Source organism: Quercus robur, chromosome 11, assembly GCF_932294415.1.
Source record: "Quercus robur chromosome 11, dhQueRobu3.1, whole genome shotgun sequence".
NCBI classification, from domain to species: Eukaryota; Viridiplantae; Streptophyta; class Magnoliopsida; order Fagales; family Fagaceae; genus Quercus; species Quercus robur.
The window spans coordinates 20,338,576-20,362,437 of record NC_065544.1 but is presented as its reverse complement, the minus strand read 5'-3'; the positions used below and the strand labels follow the sequence as shown (position 1 = coordinate 20,362,437).

Sequence of the window (23,862 nt, the reverse complement as noted above, 5' to 3'; positions counted from 1 at the left end):
CCAAAATTATTTTTACTTTAATAAGCCAGGGCGTGAGTACTCAAACTTGGCTCAAAGCCTCAAACACGGCAAAGAGGGACTATAAAAATCACCTAAAACCTATCAAGAACAATCAAAATCTATGGACCAAAAAAAACAAAAATCCTACCACCACAATTTTTGTGGTAACTTTTTTTTTTTATAGAATTTTTTGTCGTAACTTATTTTAGTGGAACGGTAAAAACACGCAAGTGATGAAATAAACGTGTCGTGTTTATAAAGGCAATAACCCTACCGTTCACGCCACAAAATGTGGGTCTAATTTTGATACTAGTACTAGTATTACCTTTTTTTTTTTTTTTTTTTTTGGAGAAAATGATAAGTGCACCGAGTAGGTGTGGGACATTGGTGTCCACATGGTGTGGACCCGGTTTGCTCCATTTGCCACTTCTCAAAGTGGTGAGAGAGATAATAATATGATTGGATACGAGTCATGACCACCAGTCAAACACGTTTCCACAAACTTCAACAGTTGCCATCTACGCAATTTTAGCAAAGCATTACGTCCTTCGGAATCCCCTAATTCGCACTGATTTGATTTTACCTTTCTCTCGATCCGATTTTGTTTTCGTTATCAATTCTCTCTCTCTCTCTCTCTCTCTAAAGGTAAACAAGTAAAAAAGTGAAAACGGGTTTTCTTTTTAACTTTCCAATCCCATCCCGGGTCAATAAAATAAACGCAGAGGAGCTAACAAAAATATTAATAAATCGAAATAGGAACCAAGAAGGCAAAATATTAATTAAAAAAAATATTATAAAAATTATTGTCTATGTAATATTAGATTTGGTAGTTCGAGTCATTATTACTCCTATGCATTAAACTTGTCAAGACAATGATCTTATGATTTTGACGAGTTTAGTGTGTAGAGCACTGGTCCATAATGGACCCAAGCTTTTTCCAACATTCCATTATTACTGGTCAGTGGTGTTATCAAAAGTCAAAATACAAATATTGTAATTTGTATGGGGGTAATGTAGTTTATATTTTATCTTACATGAAGGTGACGATGATCAATTGATCATTCTGTTATCTTATATACACTATATTTTTAGGTGTGACATATTTGTTTTGAGATAGACGGTATGACCATTTTCTTTTTCTTTTTGGGCACCAGAGGTTATGATCGTTTTAATTTTGAAGCAATTTCCAAATATGCTAAATGGTTCACACTTAAAAAAACACACACACACACTCACAAGGAATAGAAAATGAAATTCTAACACAAAGAAACACCGTAAACTTTACTAAAAAACTATAATAACTTTTAAGTTTATTGCCAAATATTTTATATTGAAATTTTAACACAAAGACACACCATAAACTTCACCTCCAATATTTATATTCTATTATTCTATATTATTATTTTTTTATAGAGAACAATGATTATCCTATATTAAAATTTTATCACATCATATCTTTTTCAAATGTTTAATAGATAATTTCATATACAAAAACAATCATAATAAATTCCTATTAATCACTACTGTAGAGATAAGGGTCCAAATCATATATTGGGCCTTGAGCCTAGGCCGAGAGCATGAGCAATCCGAGAATGAGCAAATGGTAATGAATGATTCAGGCTCTAGGTTTAGTGAGTAAGTTACAAATGGGAAGTTGGTCTAAGAAGGAATAACTCCTCGGATACAATAAGTACAATTCAAATATGTACTCCAACAATCGAGGTGACCTTCCAAGAAACTCCATTGATAGGGACATGCATCATGAACAAACGAAAAGGAGGAGAATCCAAAAATATCTAAGAGAAAGTTGCTACCACCGCATTGAATGCACTGCAGCTACTTTTTTTGCCGCATTTATGTGGAGAAGACCCTTGAACAGTACTGCCTTAACCACCATAACTCACATAAAACCAGAGAGGGTGTCTGATGGGACTTATACTCAAGTAGGGGTTCAGATTACCAACAAGTGTAGGATCAAGATGATCTGAAGGGAACTATATAATGTAAGAGACCTTCCATGAAGAAGGGATCGGCAAAGGAGAGAAAGAACACTGTAGCAATCTAAATTGCCCTTGTATCCAATTGTGATCAATTTATAAAAGTGTGACCACATCGGATTGAAAGTTCATTGATATCAGAACCTCTTATTTACGTTTGATTGTCATTTAATTCAATACTAGCCGTTGTCCAACTCATTAGGGTCTAGTTCTTTAACCCACTCTCTACAAATTTATTGTACTAGGCTCATTGGCCAAGATCCCATTCATCTTGGGCTTGGGCTATAAACCGTGTCCTTACAACTACCATAACGATCAACTTTGATATTTAGAAAATAAAAAAATAGAGAAAATATCATATTTAATTGAACTTTTGCATACATTGCATGGGTCACTAACTAATTTATCAGAACTATCTTAAAAATTCATGAAGACCGAGGCAAAAGCACATTAAATTTAGGACATGTAATACATATGCTAAGTCACTTTTTTTTTTTTTTTTTTTTTTGAGAATTCATCTTCATCTTATTAGAAAAAAAATCAGCCAAAGTCGGCTAAAAGTACATCTAAAACGGGTGGTGGAACATCCTCCATCCACACTAACACACCATCAATAGTTTTTGCGAATTTGGCTAAAGAATGAGCAACTGAGTTCCCTGATCTACGGGTATGAGAAAATGAAATGCAATTACAGTAAACTAAAAATTGCTTAATGGAATAAATCAAATGGCCAAAAGAAGAAAAAGAGTCCTCTTTTTTCCTTAAGGCTGAAATAACCACCTCGGAGTCTCCCTCGACAATAAAAGAGGGTAGATTGAGGTCCATAGCAAGGGTGATAGCTGGAACAGCTGCAAGAGCTTTTACTTCGTCGGATGATGATGGCATTTTGATCTTTTCTGCCAAGGAGGCGAGAACTTTTCCATGAGAGTCACGTATGGCAACTCCCAATCCTGCTTCCTCTGTATCTTTGAATAGCGCACCGTCAAAGTTGATTTTGATGAGCGGTGGAGGCGGAGGCTCCCATTTGGGCTGAGAACGTTGAGGAGGGAGAGACTGCAGCGTTGCTGTTTGGTTTGCCTCTGTATACTCGTGGAGCATTTGCCTAGCTGAAGGGACGACCTGGGCTAACGGGAAAGGTCTGTTGCTGGTGCAAAGCTGGTTCCGACGAGTCCAAATGGTCCATGTAATCGACGCAAACATCTCAGGATTCTTGTCTTGTTCCAACACGAACCTGGAAAGCTCGAAAAAGTTAGAGAATTTCTTAGACCTGCAAAACAGCCAAATTAAGTCAGTTTCCCAGATGGCTGAGAGTGCAGAACAGTCCCACAAAGCGTGGTAACCATCCTCAGCCTTCACGTTACAGTGGCAGCAAACTTCATCATCAAGGATCTTCCTGCGGACCAAATTTTTTCTGACTGGTAGAGCTTCCCTGCAGGCCCTCCACAGAAAATTTCTGACTTTGTTTGGCACCGAGAGCTTCCACAGACGACTCCAAAAACTTGTGGCTTCATTTTGGGAGGGGGGAGATGGAAGTGGACTGGATTTGTCTTTAACAAGAAACCTGTATCCAGACTTCACACTATAGACTCCATTAGGTACATGAGGCCAAAAGAGCTTATCTTCAACCTTTGTCGGGCTAAGGGGTATTTTTAAAATTAATTCAGCTTCCAAAGGAGCGAAATAACCATATAAAACTTCCCTATCCCAGCTCCTTGTAATTGGGTTTATGAGACAGTCAACTGTAGCTTCCTGTAAACCATCAATTGTTGGGGATAAAATTCTTGGATGCTCCAAGCTAGGCAGCCAAGGATAGTCCCAAATTTTGATGGTGTCGCCCGTACCCACTCTCCAACGGGCTCCTCTCCACAAAACTTCCCTACCCTTAAGAATACTGTGCCAAGCATGTGAGCCACTAGGATTATCTGGGGCTTCCATAAAAGAACAATTAGGGAAGAATTTACTTTTAAAGACTCTATGTAAAAGCGAATCTTTGTTATGAAGAAGACGCCAAGCTTGTTTGGCCAACAAAGCATCGTTAAACAGAGCCAAATCTTTAAACCCCATACCCCCTACAGATTTAGATTGGGTAAGGGTTTCCACATTTCACCTAATGAATCTCGCGTCTGTCTCCCCTCTGACCCCACCAAAACTTTCTAATAAAGCTCTCCAACTCATTGCATAGGCCAAGGGGAAGTTTGAAGCAGCTCATAGTGTAAGTAGGAATTGCTTGCACTACTGCTTTAATCAAGATCTCTCTCCCAGCCTGAGAGAGCAGTTTTTCCTCCCAACCTTGTAGCTTTCTCCACACCTTCTCCTTAATGAAGTTAAAACTAGCTTTCTTCCTTCTCCCCACGAAAGATGGTAAGTCACTTAAAGTAAGCACTCTATAAAAAGGATATAAGTTTTACCATATTAAAACATACAATTATGATAGATGACGACAATAATTAATTTAAATATTATAGATCTTATTTTAAAATTATTAAAATTTAGGGTATTAGAATTTTTTATGGAGTAATATTTATTTTATTTTTTATAAAAAAAATTAGGTAATTACATAGAGTATACTACCCTAAATATGCTACTTTGATATTCTGTTAATAAATTTCCATCTAAAGTAAACTATTTTAATAAAAGAAATGTTATGTCCACAATATTTTTATAACAATTTCACAACAAATCATAAGTGGTAGATTATTCACCATACAAAAATAAAATATGTGGTAGATTATTTTGAGTTGTTATTAGTGAACAAAAAATGTGATTTTAGTACTAGATTTAAATCAATAAATATGTTTAAATAAAAAATTAGTGAGCCACGTGATAAGAACCTATTCCCCTTGTTTATCTAACCATGGCTCGAGTTGAATCAGTCAGATTAAGTTGATTATATTATTTATTTATTTGGAGAAAAAGTTTATTAAATGTTAAATTAAAGATATGAGATAATCTTTATCTAATTGTTCTTTTTTTTACATACTAGTATATATCTAAATTTCAAAAACTTATCTCCTATTTTACTAAAAATTTATTACAATTACACATATTATTACAATTCTTACATGTGATTAATTTGTTCAAAATTAGTTCACTTTATTGTGGTTTTAATACACCCTATTTGTGACAAGGAAAAATCTATTGATTGTTGTGTATATATGTGCAACAACCACTATAAATTTAATTTAATTTTATGTAGAAATGAGTTTGCAAAATATAGCGATGGTGAATACCGATGACACAGAACATCATCAAGAACGATGAAAATATTATGCTTGCTTGAGAATACAATGAGAAGAGAATGAAAGCAGAAATATTCGATTGGCAAGACGTCGTGCCAATTACTCAAGACTAAGACAACAAACTTTGGGTGGTGATCACATTTTATGATAGGTGCTGAGCTATGTTGGGTGTAAGGTGTTGCGGTGTGCAAGTGTTGCATAGGTGAGTAAGTGTTGAGGCAAGTGCTGAGGAGGTGCAGTTTTAGAGCTATGAGCTGTGCTGAGTTGGTGGTTATGTTGAGCTATGCTGAGTTGGAGTCAGTTAGGGTAGTTATGCTATGTTGAGCTGGAGTCAATTAGTGTAGTTATTGAGATTAATTGCTGAATTAGTTACTGAGTTAGTTAGTTAGTTGGTGAGAGGTCTGGAGGAACCAATTGCATATAAGATTAGTGAGTGGATTGTATAAGGCATCTAAGGAATAAACTTGTACTTCCCTTTCTTTTCCTAACTTTGTTCTTCTTCCTCCCTTTCTTCCATTCTCTTTCCCTAATTCTGGAGGCCTAGTTTCCCTCGAAGAAACTACCAAATTGTTCTCATTCTAAATAGCATTAACAGCTTCTTATCATTTTAGTGGGAAGCCCAACAAATTTAAATGAAGAAGATGTTGTGCATTCTAATTCAACATCAACAAACCGATCACTAATACCACCTAATCACGAGCTTGGACGAAATTGCTGGCTTACACATATTCGTAACTTGGCATGCAATATAACAGTTGAGCATAGGGCTATGCAAGAAGTCAGTGGTGAGATTAAGTTTTGTATCTTTAAACATTCTTCATTGCTTGGAATCTTATTATTTTGAGAAAATCCCATAGTTTTTGGCATGTTAGTTGTATGTCAATGTAGACAAAGATACTAACTTAATGTTTATAATATTAAATTTAGGTCTCCCTCCTACCTATCCAACTATAATGACAAATGACTTTGAGGCTGTACCAAGTTATTAACCCAAATTATAATAAATGCTCTAAATTAACCCTCACCCAAACAATAGAAGATCCTCTAAACATGCGCGTGGACGTGTGCTCAAAGACTAGTCTAACTATGGCTCGAGTTAAGTCAGTTAGATTAAGTTGATTATATTATTTATTTATTTGGGGAAAGATTTTATTAAATGTTAAATTAAAGATATGAGATAACCTTTATCTAAATGCTCTTTTTTTTTTCTTTTTTTTTTTAACATACTAGTATATATCTGTGGGGCCCGGTAATTTATGGGCCAAACCCGCTTGCTCATGGGAAGTCCACAGGCCCAAGCCGAAAAAGATTATGGCCCAAGCATTATGGCCCAAGCTCGAAAATATAAAGCTGTAGGTGGCCCAGAGATGCAGCCGAGGACAGTTCAGTCCTCGGCAGACCCAAAGCTCCCTTAAGAAGAGGGGTAAAAAAGAGCTATAAGAAAAATCCATGAGGAGATCTAAAATATCTTGGGAAAGTTACCCTTATTACCCTTCCTAGATAAGGCTCTGCACCTAACGTAGCAGTATTCTTCAGCTTTATCAACCATCCCCAACAATTGCGGGATTAGACTGACGGGACAAATATCAGTCCTGGAAAAATTGACCCTACACGTGGACGAGGGACATCGAACGTAAGCGAGTATAAAAGAAAAAGTAAACTAATCAGAAAAGGGTGGATCCCCATCTCACTTCCTGGGAAAAACTCCAGGGATGAGAATGCCCAGACAATATATGTACACCACCACGAAAAACCCACCGCCGGGTAATCGGAGAAAGACATTAGTGCTCCTTGGACATGATCCGAGGAGTCTAATCCCTCAAGTTACAAAGCTGTAGGGCTTGGATATCCAAGCTAAAGCCTTTTCTTATCTGAGTTTCCCTAAAGCCCGGTTTGGACCAACGCCCCGTGACCAGACGCTAGCCTTTTAAGCCCACTCTCTACAAATCTTATTGTGAGGGATCCTTCACGTGCGAGCCCAACGTCCTTGTTGGACCGTTTGAGAATCGTGTCCCTACAATTGGCGCCGTCTGTGGGGAGGCTTGCGCGTTGGCACGGGTGGCGCATGAGTCAACTCTCTAGCAAGCAGAGATTCGCGAGTTTTTCCCATCTCCGACGACGGGCAATTGTTGCTCTGACATAAGCTTCTGCTAGGGGCTACGCCTTGCACTGCTAACGGCGCGGGCAGCTCTAGGGGCTTCCGGCCTCAAGCCAACTCTCCCCTCCCTGGCCTAGGGGTTAACCTTCGAAAAATAAATAAGTATAGAGAAAAAATTACTCAAAAAGAAATCTTACAAGTTTTGGACAGAACCAAGGCCTTGTATGGTCCTCGGACCCAAGCCAATGGGGAAACCAAGTACAAAAAAGAAATCTTACAAGTTTTGGACAGAACCAAGGCCTTGTATGGTCCTCGAACCCAAGCCTATGGGGAAACCAAGTACAAAAAAGAAATCTTACAAGTTTTGGACAGAACCAAGGCCTTGTATGGTCCTCGGACCCAAGCCTATGGGGAAACCAAGTACAAAAAAGAAATCTTACAAGTTTTGAACAGAACCAAGGCCTTGTATGGTCCTCGGACCCAAGCCTATGGGGAAACCAAGTACAAAAAAGAAATCTTACAAGTTTTGGACAGAACCAAGGCCTTGTATGGTCCTCGGACCCAAGCCTATGGGGAAACCAAGTACAAAAAAGAAATCTTACAAGTTTTGGACAGAACCAAGGTCTTGCATGGTCCTCGGACTCAAGCCTATGGGGAAACCAAGTACAAAAAAGAAAAACCATAAGTTTTGGACAGAACCAAGACCTTGCATGGTCCTCGGACTCAAGCCTATGGGGAAACCAAGTACGTAAAAGAAAAACCATAAGTTTTGGACAGAACCTAGGACTTGCATGGTCCTCGGACTCAAGCCTATGGGGAAACCAAGTACACAAAAGCACAATCGAAGTTCCCTACTTCCCAGTCGACCGCTCGGATGGATTATTTAGGGATTATCAGTCTTGGACGGTATTCGCGCGTTTATCACAGAATATTCAACTGTTACCCCGGTTAGTTTCCTAAATTTGATTTACTATGAATTATCGATATAACGCCTGGTAGTACTGGTAAATTAGAATTAGTTAGATTATGTTTCAAGGTATCTTGCCCTAAATATTCTTGAAGCAACACACACATGGAGCACACTCATTCACAAAGTAATGTTGCCCAAAGGATCAGTACTCAAAACATGTAAATAAATTTCTATTTTTACTAAAACAAAGAAGTAGTACAGCGTACAATGAAAAGCTGGAATCAGCTTATGTCAGAGCTCACTACATAATTGAGTAGGAAGATGCAGAGAATAAAACAAAGCCGAGGAGCAGTACAGACGAGAGGTTGGCTACTAAAGCTAACCACATAATCAAAAGGAAAGATACAAGAAAATAAAACAAAGCCGAGGAAGTGGATCAGAGGAGAGGTTGGCTACTGCTCCAAGACCTTGTTCTTCCTCAATGCTTTTACATACCCATGACTCAGGCAGCAAAAGAAACCCAACTTGAGCCTTACACCGCTGAAGGAAAGGTGCAGGGAGTTGGAAGTTGAGGGGCTTTCTCTAAATATTTTCCCGCCACAAGGCAGAGGCGCTGACGGCGGAGAATCTTTCTTCTGACACACCAAAACTCTGGCATGAACAGAACCTGCTTCGGATTTTGACTAAAAGAGGGAGAGACACCCTCTCCCCTCGATTGAAATGGAGTATTCTCTTGAACTTATGCTTCCTGTGCCCATACCTTACTATTTTGAGTCTCATGAGGACACGGCGCTTCTGTGGCAGAGAGAGTTCTTTCTTCCCAACCTTCGCCTCAAACATGTTATGTTAAGGGAAGACAGCACTGAATATAGGAGTTGTGATTTGGGAGGAAACTGAAGGAGCTGAGTGTATATAAAGCAACTCTCTCTCCCTCCTATTTATTTGAAAAGACAAGGTGGTGGCAGTCAACTCACGCAGCGTCCTAAGGAACGCTACAGACAAAATGGCTCTGGCCCAACTTCCAACGTCAACTGCAACCACAAGATTAAAGGAGCCTCGTAAAGGCGCACCTCGAACACTGGGACATCAGAAAGTACCGCGTGGCCAAAGACTGCATAAATACCTCTTAATTCGTGGGCCTAGTGAATTCGCGGCCCAGACCCGTTCTGCGTAAGGGCCCAGGGACTATGACCCACGTCGAGGAATAGCCGCTGTCGAGGGCAACCTCCTGCTCGACGCCTCGTGATATACCTGAAGAAAGGGAGAAATTGAACTCTAAAGGTTTTAGACAGAACCAAGGCATTGCATGGTCCTCAGACTCAAGCCTATGAGGAAACCAAGTACTCTAAAAAGTTTTGGACAGAACCAAGGCATTGCGTGGTCCTCGGACTCAAGCCTATGGGGAAACCAAGTACTCTTAAAATGTTTTGGACAGAACCAAGGCATTGCATGGTCCTCGGACTCAAGCCTATGGGGAAACCAAGTACTCTAAAAAAGTTTTGGACAGAACCAAGGCATTGCATGGTCCTCGGACTCAAGCCTATGGGGAAACCAAGTACTCTAAAAAGTTTTGGACAGAACCAAGGCATTGCATGGTCCTCGGACCCAAGCCTACGGGGAAACCAAGTACTGGAAAAAGTTTTGGACAGAACCTGGGCCTTGCATGGTTCTCGGACTCAAGCCTATGGGAACGCCAACTACTCGGACGGGAAAGTCCTTGGCTCAAATACTGTAAAATGTTAAGGCCAGTATATTAAGATGGCAAAATGACCCCCTATTCAATAGCCTAAGGAAACTGTTCGTTTTGCGGATGACATGTCCTCGGGTAGTTACTTCTTACACCGTATCGAATACTCAGTCTTCATCTTGGCTAATTTTGAGGTAAGTGTCATCCCTCCCTGGTCGGCATTGCTATGTCAAGTAATTCTGTTAAAGTTATGGTGACATCTTTTTATTAACAAGTATTTTGTCCTTAGTTGTCGTTGATTCGAATGCTATACTATTGTGCCGAGCAGTGTTTGCAAATTTATTAAAACATATAAACAGAGCATGCGAAGTAGAATAACGATAACTTTTATTAATATGAAAAATTATTACAACGTACAAAGAAGGGCTTAAACAAGCCTATACAAAAAATGAATTGCTAAAGCAACAATAGCATCCGCAATACAAATCAGTAAACAGTCAGGTGTCTTTTAAACTCGCCTTCAAAGTCTCTCCAATCTCTGCCTCAGTACTGCTCATATCAGGAGAAGAACCTTCTTTAGAAAAAGATGAAGGAGAAGGAAGAAGAATTGGAACACATGGAAGCACTTCAGCAAGCTCTTGTCATCAAGGAGCGCAAAGGAAAAAGAAGATGGAGGACATGAGCAGAAGATGGAGGAGATGAATGAAGAAGATGGAGGACATGAGTAGGAAGGAGGAGAAGAAGAGAGAGAGGCAAAGGGGGGCGCCAGTGAACGAAGAGAGGAAGAAGCAGGGGCACTTAGTCCCTGCCCCATTCCTGACTCCTAACACGCTGGCGCCATATTAGATATGCTCGTGAAAGAGCGGGTGGTAATGATGATGTGCTTCCTCGGCTCAGTCACGCCGAAAGTGTGACGTGACGAGTCCCTGCTTCGGATTTTGGCTAAAAGGACGGCGGGACGAATCTTGAGTCTCCGCCATCTTTGCCCTGACCGGGCCATTTTGAGCTTCGCTAGAACATAGTGTTTCTGGGAAGGGAATGGTTCCTTCATTGCTTAACACTACGGTGAGTGTATTTCAGGCTAAGATGTAACCGGAGAGCAGGAATAAACTTCGGAAGGAATCTAAGGGTTTCAAATTTTGTGGGGATTAAAGGGATTCATCTGTGGGAGAAACAACTCTCGTTTCTTCTCTTTATATAGGGGACGAAGAGGAGATTACTTAATGTATGCAGATCTCCAAGGAGATCTGCAAACATCAATACACCAGTTTCATTCCCCCGCACCATCAAAACCGTTGAATTGGGGAGGTCTCGTAAAAGAAAGATATTAAAGGCATGCTTCGGATAACCAAACGGCATAACCGCGTCGTGCGCAAATTGAGGGAAACGTCTTGTAGATCGGCACATTCCTTGGGGAGGTGAAGAGCCGCCAGCGTCGGTCAAGGGCTGAAATAAATGAGCCATAATAAGGGCTCGGTATTACCAAAACCCACCTTTCCAACCAAGATGTTGGACAGCAGGGTTTTGAGGGGCTATTGTGGGGCCCAGTAATTTATGGGCCAAACCCGCTTGCTCATGGGAAGTCCACAGGCCCAAGTCGAAAAAGATTATGGCCCAAGCATTATGGCCCAAGCTCGAAAATATAAAGCTGTAGGTGGCCCAGAGATGCAGCCGAGGACAGTTCAGTCCTCGGCAGACCCAAAGCTCCCTTAAGAAGAGGGGTAAAAAAGAGCTATAAGAAAAATCCATAAGGAGATCTAAAATATCTTGGGAAAGTTACCCTTATTACCCTTCCTAGATAAGGCTCTGCACCTAACGTAGCAGTATTCTTCAGCTTTATCAACCATCCCCAACAATTGCGGGATTAGACTGACGGGACAAATATCAGTCCTGGAAAAATTGACCCTACACGTGGACGAGGGACATCGAACGTAAGCGAGTATAAAAGAAAAAGTAAACTAATCAGAAAAGGGGGGATCCCCATCTCACTTCCTGGGAAAAACTCCAGGGATGAGAATGCTCGGACAATATATGTACACCACCACGAAAAACCCACCGCCGGGTAACCGGAGAAAGACATTAGTGCTCCTCGGACATGATCCGAGGAGTCCAATCCCTCAAGTTACAAAGCTGTAGGGCTTGGATATCCAAGCTAAAGCCTTTTCTTACCTGAGTTTCCCTAAAGCCCGGTTTGGACCAATGCCCCGTGACCAGACGCTAGCCTTTTAAGCCCACTCTCTACAAATCTTATTGTGAGGGATCCTTCACGTGCGAACCCAACGTCCTTGTTGGACCGTTTGAGAATCGTGTCCCTACAATATCTAAATTTAAAAATTATAAGAATTTATATATTAAAATTGAAAAATATTTTAATAGAAAAAGAGAAACACATTTACATAAAAATTTCCACTTTTTTGTGTAAATAAAATGAGATATTTTGGTACTCCAAATATATAATCGGATAGGGAATTCAAATAGGTATAGTAGTCCCTTTCCTTAGGGTGTGTTTGTTTGGAGGTAAAATAGGGTGGATAGAAAACTTTGGAGAGAAAATGGGAAGGAAAACTTTTTGAAGTGTGTTTGGTTGGGTGAAGAGAAATGAAAATAAATGGTGGGGTCCGGATGTTTTCTCCCTGGCCCCACCAAAACGTTTTCTTCCTAAAATGAGGAGAAAACTGAAAAGAGAAAATAAAGCTACTTAATGGATGAAAATGCCTATGTGCAAGTGCACATGGGCTTCGTCTATGTCAATAGCCTTTACTTTCTCTTTTTTTTTTGGTCCAATTGTTATTTTTACTTCTTTTTTTCCTTCATCCATTTGCACATATACCATTTTTCTGCTAAATAAATGTGTTACTTTTTTGTTTTATTTAATAAGGACATAATTTAATGATTGCTTTTTTTTTTTTTTGTCATTTTTTTTAATTGAACATCATTTTTTAGTAAAGGTATAGAAATAAATTTATACGAATTCACTTTTTCTTTTCCTTTACTTTTTTTACTTCCAACAAAAAAAAAAAAAAAATTTATCTTTCTACTTTTTCACCCTTTTAACCAAATAAATGCATTGATTGCAACCTTCCACATAAAGTGGGTTTTGAAAATATTGGCAACTTAAAATCAAAAATAAAAAATCAAATCTGGTTGGCGCATTGTGTACTTCAAACTCAAATTTAACTTTTTTTTTTATTTTTTGGCTGAGTGTTCAAATTATATAACTTTAATTGTGGCATAGCATGTGTCATCATATATCTCGGTGCATGTAATATTAACACGTGTACATCATGTCGTCATTACACCGACTATATCGTACACGTGTCAATATCCTAATAAATCTGTTTACCATTTTATGCTCTACCTCTACTTTTTGGGCTGTAATTTGAGCCGTCCGTGAACGCAACCAATTTCATTAGTTACGTTTCTTTTGCTGTAATTTGTGTTTTATGAAAAATATTTTAATTATTTTATTGTATTTGTTTCATTGAAAATTTTAGTTAAAATAAAATACATTTTTTATTGATCATTATTATTTTTTAAAATGTGATAAAAAGTTTTACTTTTAAAATTTTGATAAAAATTTTTACAAAATACACAATATCGCTTCTTCCAATCCGGTGGCTAAGTCAATAATGAGGTGGCTGATATCAGCGATTTTGTTGTTGGAACCAACGGTGGACCAGTGACTCCGACGGTTAAGCCACCAGTTTTTGTAATTTGTGCATGGAAATTTTTTTATGTCATATCAAATACCTAATAATATTTTATAGCGATACAGTTGGAGCTTAAATTTCACAATTTGTTTAATATTTTACAAGGAAACAACAGAAACTTAAAAATTTCACAATTTAGTTATTTGAGTAATTGTGAGTGGGCAATGGGCATAAGCAAATAGTGAGTAGGAAATTTTTATCACCCATAGCCATGCAGGTTAAGAAAACAAGTTAACAAATTGTAAAATTAAAGGTACCATTAACTATTTCTCTAAAATTATGTACTATTCTGAGTGTTTTTTTTAGTTGTATCATACTGAGTACTTTTTTTTTTTAGTGTTTTATATTGGAGTATTGGACTAAAAAGTAAAAAAAACTTATCACTTTTTTTTTCTTATAAGATAACTTTTTTTTTTTTGCTTAAATTCTGAAAAGATAACTAAAATTTAAAATGAAAACAAATAGTAGTATATGTTGAAGCAAAAAAGAGTAATATACTGAATTTATTATATTCCCAAATTGCAATTCCCTTTCTACCTTTTTGAAAAAAGCTCTCTCTCTCTCATAGGCACAGTTAAACACACAGCTAGAGTCCTCAGAGAATCAGAAAACCTCCTTTAACTACAACTTCTTTTCCCCTAAGACTCTCCAATCCCCTTATTTAAAGTCACCCCACATTCTCCAACACCTCACACACACAACACAACACAACACAGCACTGAACCCCACTTTCTCTCTACTTCTCTCTCACTCTGTACTCTGTTCTTGTGTTGTGTGTGAAAAGGAAAAAGAAAAGTAACTACAATGGCAGCAAAGCTAAACCTTTCAGTGATTCTGTGTGTACTAGCCATCTGGGTGGTTGGATATGCACAAGCTGGGTCCTCGCACCACGCACCAGCACCATCAGTGGACTGTTCAAGCCTGATTTTGAACATGGCTGACTGTCTGTCCTATGTGACAAACGGAAGCACAGTGACAAAGCCAGAGGGGACTTGCTGTGCTGGTCTCAAAACTGTGTTGAAAGCTGATGCTGAGTGTCTCTGTGAGGCCTTCAAGAGCAGTGCTTCTTTGGGTGTTGTCTTGAATGTCACCAAGGCCACTGCCCTTCCTGCTGCTTGCAAAGTCTCTGCCCCCTCTGCTTCCAACTGTGGATGTAAGTCACTTTTACATCTCTCCCTTTTTTCTCTGTTTTGAATGGAATTCATTTTTTGGGAAAGTTTTTTCCAACTGGATTTTGACACCTTTTTTCTTGGAAAATTTTAGTATCTAATTTTTGTGGGGGGTTTTGTTGTTTTGCAGTGTCTTTGACTCCTGCAGGTGCTCCTGGTCCTGGTATGTTTTGAATCTTGTTACTATACTCCAGAATTTTTTTTTCTTCTATATATATATATATATATAGATGTTTTTTTAAATAAAAAAAATTTAAAAATTAAAGGTGAATACTTTCTCTTTTGTAAAATAAACAATTACATAGAGGATATTATTCAATTTAGACTTGTTGCATTCTGGATTTGGTTTTGGCACCTGTCATCACAAGATCACAAAGAAAAGAATTTCATAGGGGTTTAAGGGTAAGTCAAAACTTCAAAGGGTCAGTATTTTATGAGAACCCACCTGGGGGTTTGGTGAAAAAAAGAAGACTTTATAAAGCCAATATAATCTATGTGCTTCCTCATAATAAGTCCTAAAAGAGAGAATTACCTTCAGTTACAAAAATAAAAATAATAAGAGAGAATTACCTGTGCCTACCCCCATACTTTTGGACCCACAGGTAATTGGCAATTATTAGAACCACTATCAATTAAATAATTTTATCTAATTTTCACTGTGCATGTTGATAAATATGTATAATCTTTTAGTGGCATTACTTTTCTAGCTATGATATTGGGTTGTTCTTAGTTGATACACTTACTATCATTATTAGGGAATCTTCATTTTGTTTGAAATATTTGTGTACTTTAATAAATTCTTTTGCAAATCTGATCAATAGTTTGTTCTCTCCTCCAAATATATAAGAATTGAAATTAAAAAAATTGTCTTTGATGTGTCTATAATAATCTTTCAATTGCTTGACAATCAACACCTGACATTGCTGGACAAATGTTTATTATTGTGTGTAGTTTCAGACCTCACACCTAAACCTTCTACAACATCAGCTGCTGCCCCTATAGCTACTGCAGTAGAGAGTGAAAAAGCACCATCTCCGGCTCCGGCAGCGAGCTCAGGCTCAGGTTCTTCTGTGCTCACTATTTCAGCTGGATCCCTACTTGTTGGCTATGCGGTCGCGTCATTTTTCTAGGCTTTGAGTGAATGACAGTGTCAATTTTGAGAGCAGAGCAGAGGAGGAGATGATGATATGAAAGGAAAAATTGTTATGTTTATCTTTAATCTATCGTTGGGGATTCTATATGGTTATCAGTTTTTTTTTTTTTTTCTCTTTTCTGAGTAGATAATATTCATTATGTGGAGTTGAACATTAACCTGGTTTTAAGGTCTGGATTGTTTTATTTTAGTGTTTGTCTATTCTTATATACTTGTTCTTCAAACATAAACATGTACATCTGAAAACGCATTGATGTTGGTGGTTGTGTGAAAAAGTATGGTTGGGAGTCAGATATGCCAATTGTGATAAATGCCCATAGCAGAGTGAGTTAAGGTTTCCAATGACTGACCTTCAATTGGAAACTGACTTCTTAAATGTTCATTTTTTTTAGTGTGGTGTTTGTACTGCGAAAGAAGCACCAGGAATCAGCTTTACATTGATGATAAGAGATTACTAGTTAAAAAATCTCAAACGCTAGTTAAGTTAATTGGAATTTTTTTTTTTTTTTTTTTAAATGAGAGGTTCAATGGTACATAATAATAAATTAACGAGAAAAATTAACTGATGGAGCATTTAAGAAAATATTTTTAGAAGTCTTTTAAGAGAAAAGAAAAGGGCAAATAATTTTTATGACAACTTTTTTATATTTCTCATGAAAATAGAGTAATAATACTCTCTTAAATGGTCTATTAACAAATGTCCTAATTGGTTTAGACTTAACTTTATTAGGTTCGGCTAATTACTAATTGGGTGTAGTCTTTTATTTTTTTGGAGATAAAAATTAGGCGTAGTCTAGATACCCTTTACTAGATGCCTTTTGCCAATGGCAATGCTAAAGGGAATACAGATAATAAAATCAATTGATTCTTTGCTATTTTTTAACGTAATGTCATTTATTCTGCATTGAAGCTATATTTGTGTTTGTTTTTTCTTTCAGAAAATCTATTACCGAAAAAAGAAAAACGAAAAACAATAAACATAATAAGTTATATACGCGACTTTCTTTTAATCTCTCTCTCTCTCTCTCAATAAGTTTATGTTGGAGCCATTTAACTTAGTTCGTATTCTTTTTATTTTGTTTATAAGGTGAAGAAATTCTTGATATTATGAAATCTCAAAACAGAAGCAAGATTGCCACAGAGAAAGTAAGAAGAAGAAAGATCAATGAAGAACACAAGAGAGAAAGAGTGAGAAAATTTCTATGAATGAGAAAAATATCTTGCTTAACATTACAACTGATCAACAGCTCACTCTACCACTCTTAACTGAACAAATAATTAGATCCAAATTATGCGGATCAAGCTCGTAAATCACGGAAACAGACACAGCTCAGTAACTAAATTTTTTTATAAAATAAAAAACTAACTTTTTTTTGACAGTTTTTTCAATTTTTCATAATTAAAAAAAAAAAAATTAATGTATGCTGAGCACTTTTTAAATAAAGATCACTAGTTCCCTTAAAAAACCTGTTTTTCTGGCTCTGCTTGCCTTAAGAGTAGCCTTAATATAGATTTACTATATGTTACTTTTAGGCTGCCCTTTCACTTAGGATATTGGACAAGATTACTTGCTTCAACTGGTATGTAACCTCTCCCTTTCACTTTCAGGCCATGTGTAACTCTAAAAAAATATATTCTGAAAGTTTGATACTGAAGTGCGTAGCCACTAGCCGCCGCTATTGCCATTCACTCGCTTGTCAGCCACTAATCACCAATCTCAAGGACTCAAGATCCTCAATTGGTGCTAGGAAGGAGAGCAACCACAAAGACTTTTTTTTTTTTTTTTAATAACTTGGCAGCAATAATTTATTTTCTAATTAGAAGAATGTTGAACAAGTAATGAGATAATAAAAAGAAAAAAATTTTAAAAATTTAGAAGTTAATTCTGGTGATTCAATATTTTCAATTTCTAATGTTGATATCCCAAAATTTTAAAATGCTTATATAAAATCTTGACAAATCAACCCCAAAAAAAAATTGAACTTACTATTAGAAAGAGGATCACTCAAGTTTTTGGATTTAAAATCAAAACATGGACCAAAATATATTGTAAATGAACCAAACTGTTTATAAATAGTTTGAGCATGACTTAAGAAAATACTTGTCTATGTTTGTTTATTTGGCAAGAAAACCAAGCTCAAGCCTAAATTTAGGCTCAATTATTAAATGAATCAAGTTTGAACATTGTAATGTATTCATGAACAAACTCTTGAATATGAGACTTGATTTAAATATATAATATTATATTTTTATGTATATACTTGTCTAAAAATATAATATATAAACTTAAGATTGGATTTTATAACCTTGTAAATAGGTCCATATAATATCAAAGTACTATTTCTAGTTTATTCATATTAGAAGTAGTCTAATTTTAGTAAAAATTCATAGATTTATAAAGGAGTAGAAAAATGTGCATTGAAAAAGTTTTACAATAATTGAATGGTCCTACTCCTACTAAAATTTAATAACGTTATCCAACGCAGCTTTGAGTCCACAAAATTTTTTAGTTATGCAGATGCTACAACGTGAATCTCCTGTCCACGAATCTAAGTACCCACTTGAAGATTTTGATCCATTCAAAAGTTATGGTGATTTTTAAGAAATTGTAGAGTAAATTATATTATGCATAACACACTTTCTTAATCATAATAATTTATCTATTATGATTATATTATACCATTTTATAGATGTTACTCAAATTTAAGTTTCCTTAAAGCCTACCAGCGATATTTGCTATATATTTTGGTTGCATCTTTGCATTGTGCCATTTTAGGGAGTTACACAGCTTCACTCTGTAGGTTATTCTTGAGGAGCCTATGAGGTGCTAACTTTGAGGAATATGGGGTGCTTTGCTGAGCATATATTCATGAATAAGTGGTACTTAAAATATTATTAAAACAGGATTTTGAAAATAATTTTTTTTAATTACACAGTCAATAATAATCCCTCATCTACTTTTTTACGTCTATTTTCATGTTTTAAGTGTGGATATTTTAATTAAGCCTTTTAAAATGTCTACATCAACGTATCAAATTATCAATTGTAGATATTGTGTATAACGAAAGATGTAAAATAAGTATAAGAAAATATTTTCACAAAAAAAAAAAAAAAAAAAAACATAAGAATTGGGAAAGACAATATTGCTATACCTCATCAATTACATACTAAACGCTCAGAAGTCAGAGTCCCAAATTTTGGAGGTGCTTCATGAGATTTTATGGCCAAAGCTCACCCATGATTTTAGGAGAAAAAAAATATTAATTGTTAGATCCACAATATTGCTACTAGAGGTTGATGCTAGAGTTTATTGCTGGAGCAATATTTTTTTTTTTTTAGAGTTCCAACTTATGACGTCCACTCCCAATGATAGCTCTTTATTATTAAACCAAAACACTAATCAATTTTTGGTATAGGCGAAGATAGAACTTCAGATTTCTTATTCAACCATCAGAGACTTTAACAGTTAAGTTAATTGAAATCCAGTGCTGGAGCAATATTTAGTTGTGAATTATCATTATATTTATCTATTATTTACTTTGAGTCTTTGAATAATGAGGGAAATTATCCTTATCAATTAGGAAGTCTTTGAATAGGAGTCGATAAGCACAATACTTATCCTTATCTGTTGCTTGGATTGATTAGTTGTTTCTTTCAATTGGAGTCTTTAAGTCTTTACAGGACGTGACATTAATAAAAGAAGCATTAAGAAAGCATGATTTTTATACCCATAGAATGGTAATTTGAAATATTTTGGGGTTCTCTTAAAAAAAAAGAAATATTTTGGGGTTAGCAAATCTGTTTTGGGCCTTGTGGCCCGATAAATGATGTGGTGGATTTGAATTATTTATTTACAAGGTTTATTGAATTTGGATCCATGGGTTTGGCACTTGGCAGTCACTGTTGGCTGTTTTGGGTGAATGACAAATTGTCAAAGTCAATAAGAGAGTAAAAATGACATTCTCATATGTATTTAACGCCAAAAATGTAGTAAGAGTTGATTGAAGAACTAAATTGCTCATATTTGCAAAGTGAGGATCTAAAATGATCAGATTAAAAATCTATGGACGAAAATAACATTTTTGTTTTTTGGAAATTTTGAGGAACAAAATAATAGTTTAACCAAATATTATTATTAAATATAAGAGGATTAATTGTATAATTTTTTTTAATTATAATACCAAGTATTTTAACACACATTCAAAGATGAGAGAAGGTCTTAAAGAAATTGACAGTAGTCTTAAAGAAATTATATAATATATAGTAATCTATATTTTGTGTAACCACACTTTATGTCTTATGAGCCAAGATTTAAAGTTCATTTGTCAATTACCTATCTTGATTTTTAATTAATCAATCTTCTCCGTAATAAAGAATGAGATCTTAGTCTTACCAATGAATAGTGGCAGCTGCAGATATACTTCAAGGGGTTTAAATGAATCCCCTTACTTAAAAAAAAAAAAATATATATATATATATATATATAATATTGCTTTACTAATTTAATTTACTCTTAAAAATATTTTTGTACACTTTGTTTTAAATCTTGCACACCCTGATTATATATCAGTTTATTCCACAATCAAACAAGAATTTAGTGTATTATTTATGTATGGATGAGTGTGGTTGTGTGGGTTAATAATTATCCGGTGCAAGTGGGGTTGAGTTTTGTCATTAAGTTTAAAATATTTTTTTATAGAGACAATGATAAATATATAACCACAATTGCGTAAAAAAAAAATTATACAAACTTAACAAAATAAAATGGTCATATTTACATTAACAATAGATAATGACAACTAATAATAAACTATTATGAGACGATTTCAAAATATGAAAACTCATAGAAGAAAATTGTAAAACTTCATGTATTTGTGATTTTTTTTTTGATAATTCAATATATTCAAGTTTTTTATTTATTAAATTTTGTTTAGTTTAAGTTTCTTAATGACCCCCTAGAAAAAACTCCTAGTGCGACCACTGCCAATGAAGCATTTCATAAAGCAATGCATTTATTGGATATTGTACAATTACAAATTTACAAGGAAATTGCAACAATGTACTAACATCTTTAGAAAGAAATTAGATATTTACTAATGAATTAAGTTATATCATTTAAAGATTTTAACTAACTTTCTATAATGTGTTATTATGTAACTGGATCGACAACATTCTCAGTATCCTTATGAAGAATAAATGTTGACAAGGATATTAGCATGTATTTGTAAATTTCTTTGGTGTGCTCTAAAACGTTCCATATCAAGATTTTTTTTCCACCTATTTATATAGATTCAGTGGTGGAGTCAAGATTTTAATTTAGGAGAGCAAGATCAAAAAAAAAAAAAAAAAAAAAATTAAAAGTAGAATTAATTTGAAAAATTAATCAATTTAATAACAAAAAATATAAAAAAAAAACTATATGTTTATTTAATTTTATCCATAATACATATTTCATATCATCAAAATAAAGAAATAAAGTAAAATAAATTCATAATTAATAACAATCAAATTAAGAGAATAATTTAAATGCACAAAGTTTAAAAATATAATTTGATCCTCAAAATAAAATGAGAAAAATAAATTAATATGAAAATGTTAAAGAATATAGCAAACTTTTTGTAAAGTTGCATACATGTCTCATTTCTTCCTTGAATGTTTTCATGTAGAATATGACCTTTCTTCCATTGTTATTTTAAGTAGCTAAATTTTGAATTTATATAAAAAGTTAGTATTTGAAACCCACAAAAATATCAAGAGATGAAAGAGAAATGTTAGTTGACACTCTACAGTTTTAAACTTCAAACCATCAATAATGCTATAGATTTAACTTTTTCACAATAAAATTCATACTCATTGAAGTAGTTGACTATGAGTAATGAAGTAAAAGTGTTAGTATCAATTACGTCTACCGTCTACTGTTCAACGTTAATTACTTTAGCAATTGTATAATTTGTTTGTGAAAAATTGTGTATACAACATTAGTGTTGGTATACAAAGATATAGCATTAAAAAAAAAAAAAAAAAAAACCTTTTGCGGCCCCACTAATACTTTAGCGAAAGAGAGTCAAAGCAAATATTAAATGATCCGTTTGGTTGGGAGGATGAAAAAGTGAAAAGATAAAAAATAGGGAGGGAATGGAAAAGTGGGAGGATAGAAAAGATTTTAGTTTTCCTCCTTTTTGTTTGGTTGAGAGGGTGGAAAACTTTTTTTATTTGGTTGAGAAGAAAAATGGGAAGATAGAAAATAAAATTTGTATAAATTTACTCATATTTCCTTATTAAAAATGATGCCAAATTAAAAAAAAAAAAATGAGAGGAGGGTTAGTTCTGTAATTTGACTGCAACAACTCTTTTCTTCTTTATTTTCTCCCTAAATTGTGGAGATAATGTTTTAGTAAGCTCAGAGAGAAAACACATAGACTTCACCAATTAAAATTTTTTTTTTTCTCTCCTCTGTCCAAGAAAACACCTACAAAATTTGTTTTCTCTCCCATATTCTCTTTATTATTATTATTATTATTTTTTCAATCCTCCGTAAAATCCACCCAATCAAAGGTACCTTTAAATTTTACCTAAGCCCCCACAAATCACCGTCTTTTATGCAGGAAAAGACAAAATGAGGTTGCTAAGTTACTTTATGGAAGTGAATTGATTAGTGCAAGAGGGGGAAAAATAGTGAAATAGTTCAAATAAGCACCAGCAAAGATCAATTTTTGGGGAGCTCAAGCCTCAAGGGGGACAATTGCCCCCTCTCGCCCCTTGGCTCCTCCAGTGGTTCCCAATACATGTCTTTGCAAGTCCTGTGTAATTATAGCTTAGGGCCAATTCCTCATTTGTACAACAAAAGCTCTTCAAATGCTAGATCTCTTTCATTCTAAAACTCCAAACAACTAACACTTGCTATCTGAAGAACTTCAAGTCGGTCTTAGTGCAAATGGGCAAGCTCAAAGCAATTTATGGTGAGGTTTTTTATTATTGTTATCATGGCACTCGTGGCTTTTATTGGAAACACCCGAGTCTTTACTCTTTAGTTGAGATTCCTGGTTATCCTCTACAATGTGAATAGGTTTCATCATAGCCTTAACATTGGCAATTATATATAAAATGCATGGGTGAAGTGTTTTAATATATTGATAATATATAAGTGGAAGCTAGTTGATTTCAATGTTTTCATAAAATATTCTTACAAATATAATTTTTTTGAAATAAAAGCCATAGTGATTTCATTTATTCAATATAATGAGTAACAATGAGAGAGAAATAAGGGACATTCTTCAAGCCAAACAATGTTCTTATTTTCTTTATGAGCACTAGCAAGAGCTAGAGTAACTCTATTACATCTTAAAAGAACACTAACCAAAGAAATAGTACAAAAAATTTCACAAATAATAAAAATATCCTCTAAAATCTAAGCAACATCTAAAGGTAGTTCGATCTTACCCCACTTCAACAACTCCACAAGTTCATGAAGACATTTTGCTACGAACTTTGGAAATCGACATTCTAAATAGAAAGACAATGCTTTCCACTTACATAACGAGTACATTTTTGCCAAAAATATGTTTTGCATTTTTGGGTGTTTGTTTGCTGGTAAAATTTGGTCAAATTTGTAAAATGCTTTTAGGTGAGAGAAATTTTATTTGTAGCCCTCTCTTTCTCTCTCTCTCTCTCTCTTCATTGACACCATTGATGGTGTTCGGGGCTGTAGGTTTTGGTGGTTAGGCCGCCGCTCATGAACTCTTGAAATGTTTCTACTAAAAAATGTTGTATAACAAAATAAACAAAGTGTTTGAGATAAAACATTTTGCACTACCTATTTTATAATTTATTGATACGACAAGTTGTGACTAGTATAATATTATTTTTATATAGATTCGTTATTGATATAATTTTTATCGT

The 23,862-nt window shown here is 35.3% G+C and overlaps 1 protein-coding gene across 1 annotated transcript; it reads left to right on the top strand.

The window, feature by feature from the left end:
- Positions 1 to 14,192: 14,192 nt before the first annotated feature.
- On the top strand, positions 14,193 to 16,172 carry LOC126705915 (non-specific lipid transfer protein GPI-anchored 31-like). The gene is made up of 3 exons (XM_050405138.1): positions 14,193 to 14,794; positions 14,941 to 14,973; positions 15,762 to 16,172. Exons 1-3 carry the CDS (start codon positions 14,446 to 14,448, stop codon positions 15,938 to 15,940), a joined length of 561 nt encoding a protein of 186 aa, XP_050261095.1. The 5' UTR covers positions 14,193 to 14,445; the 3' UTR covers positions 15,941 to 16,172.
- The last annotated feature ends 7,690 nt before the right edge of the window (positions 16,173 to 23,862 follow it).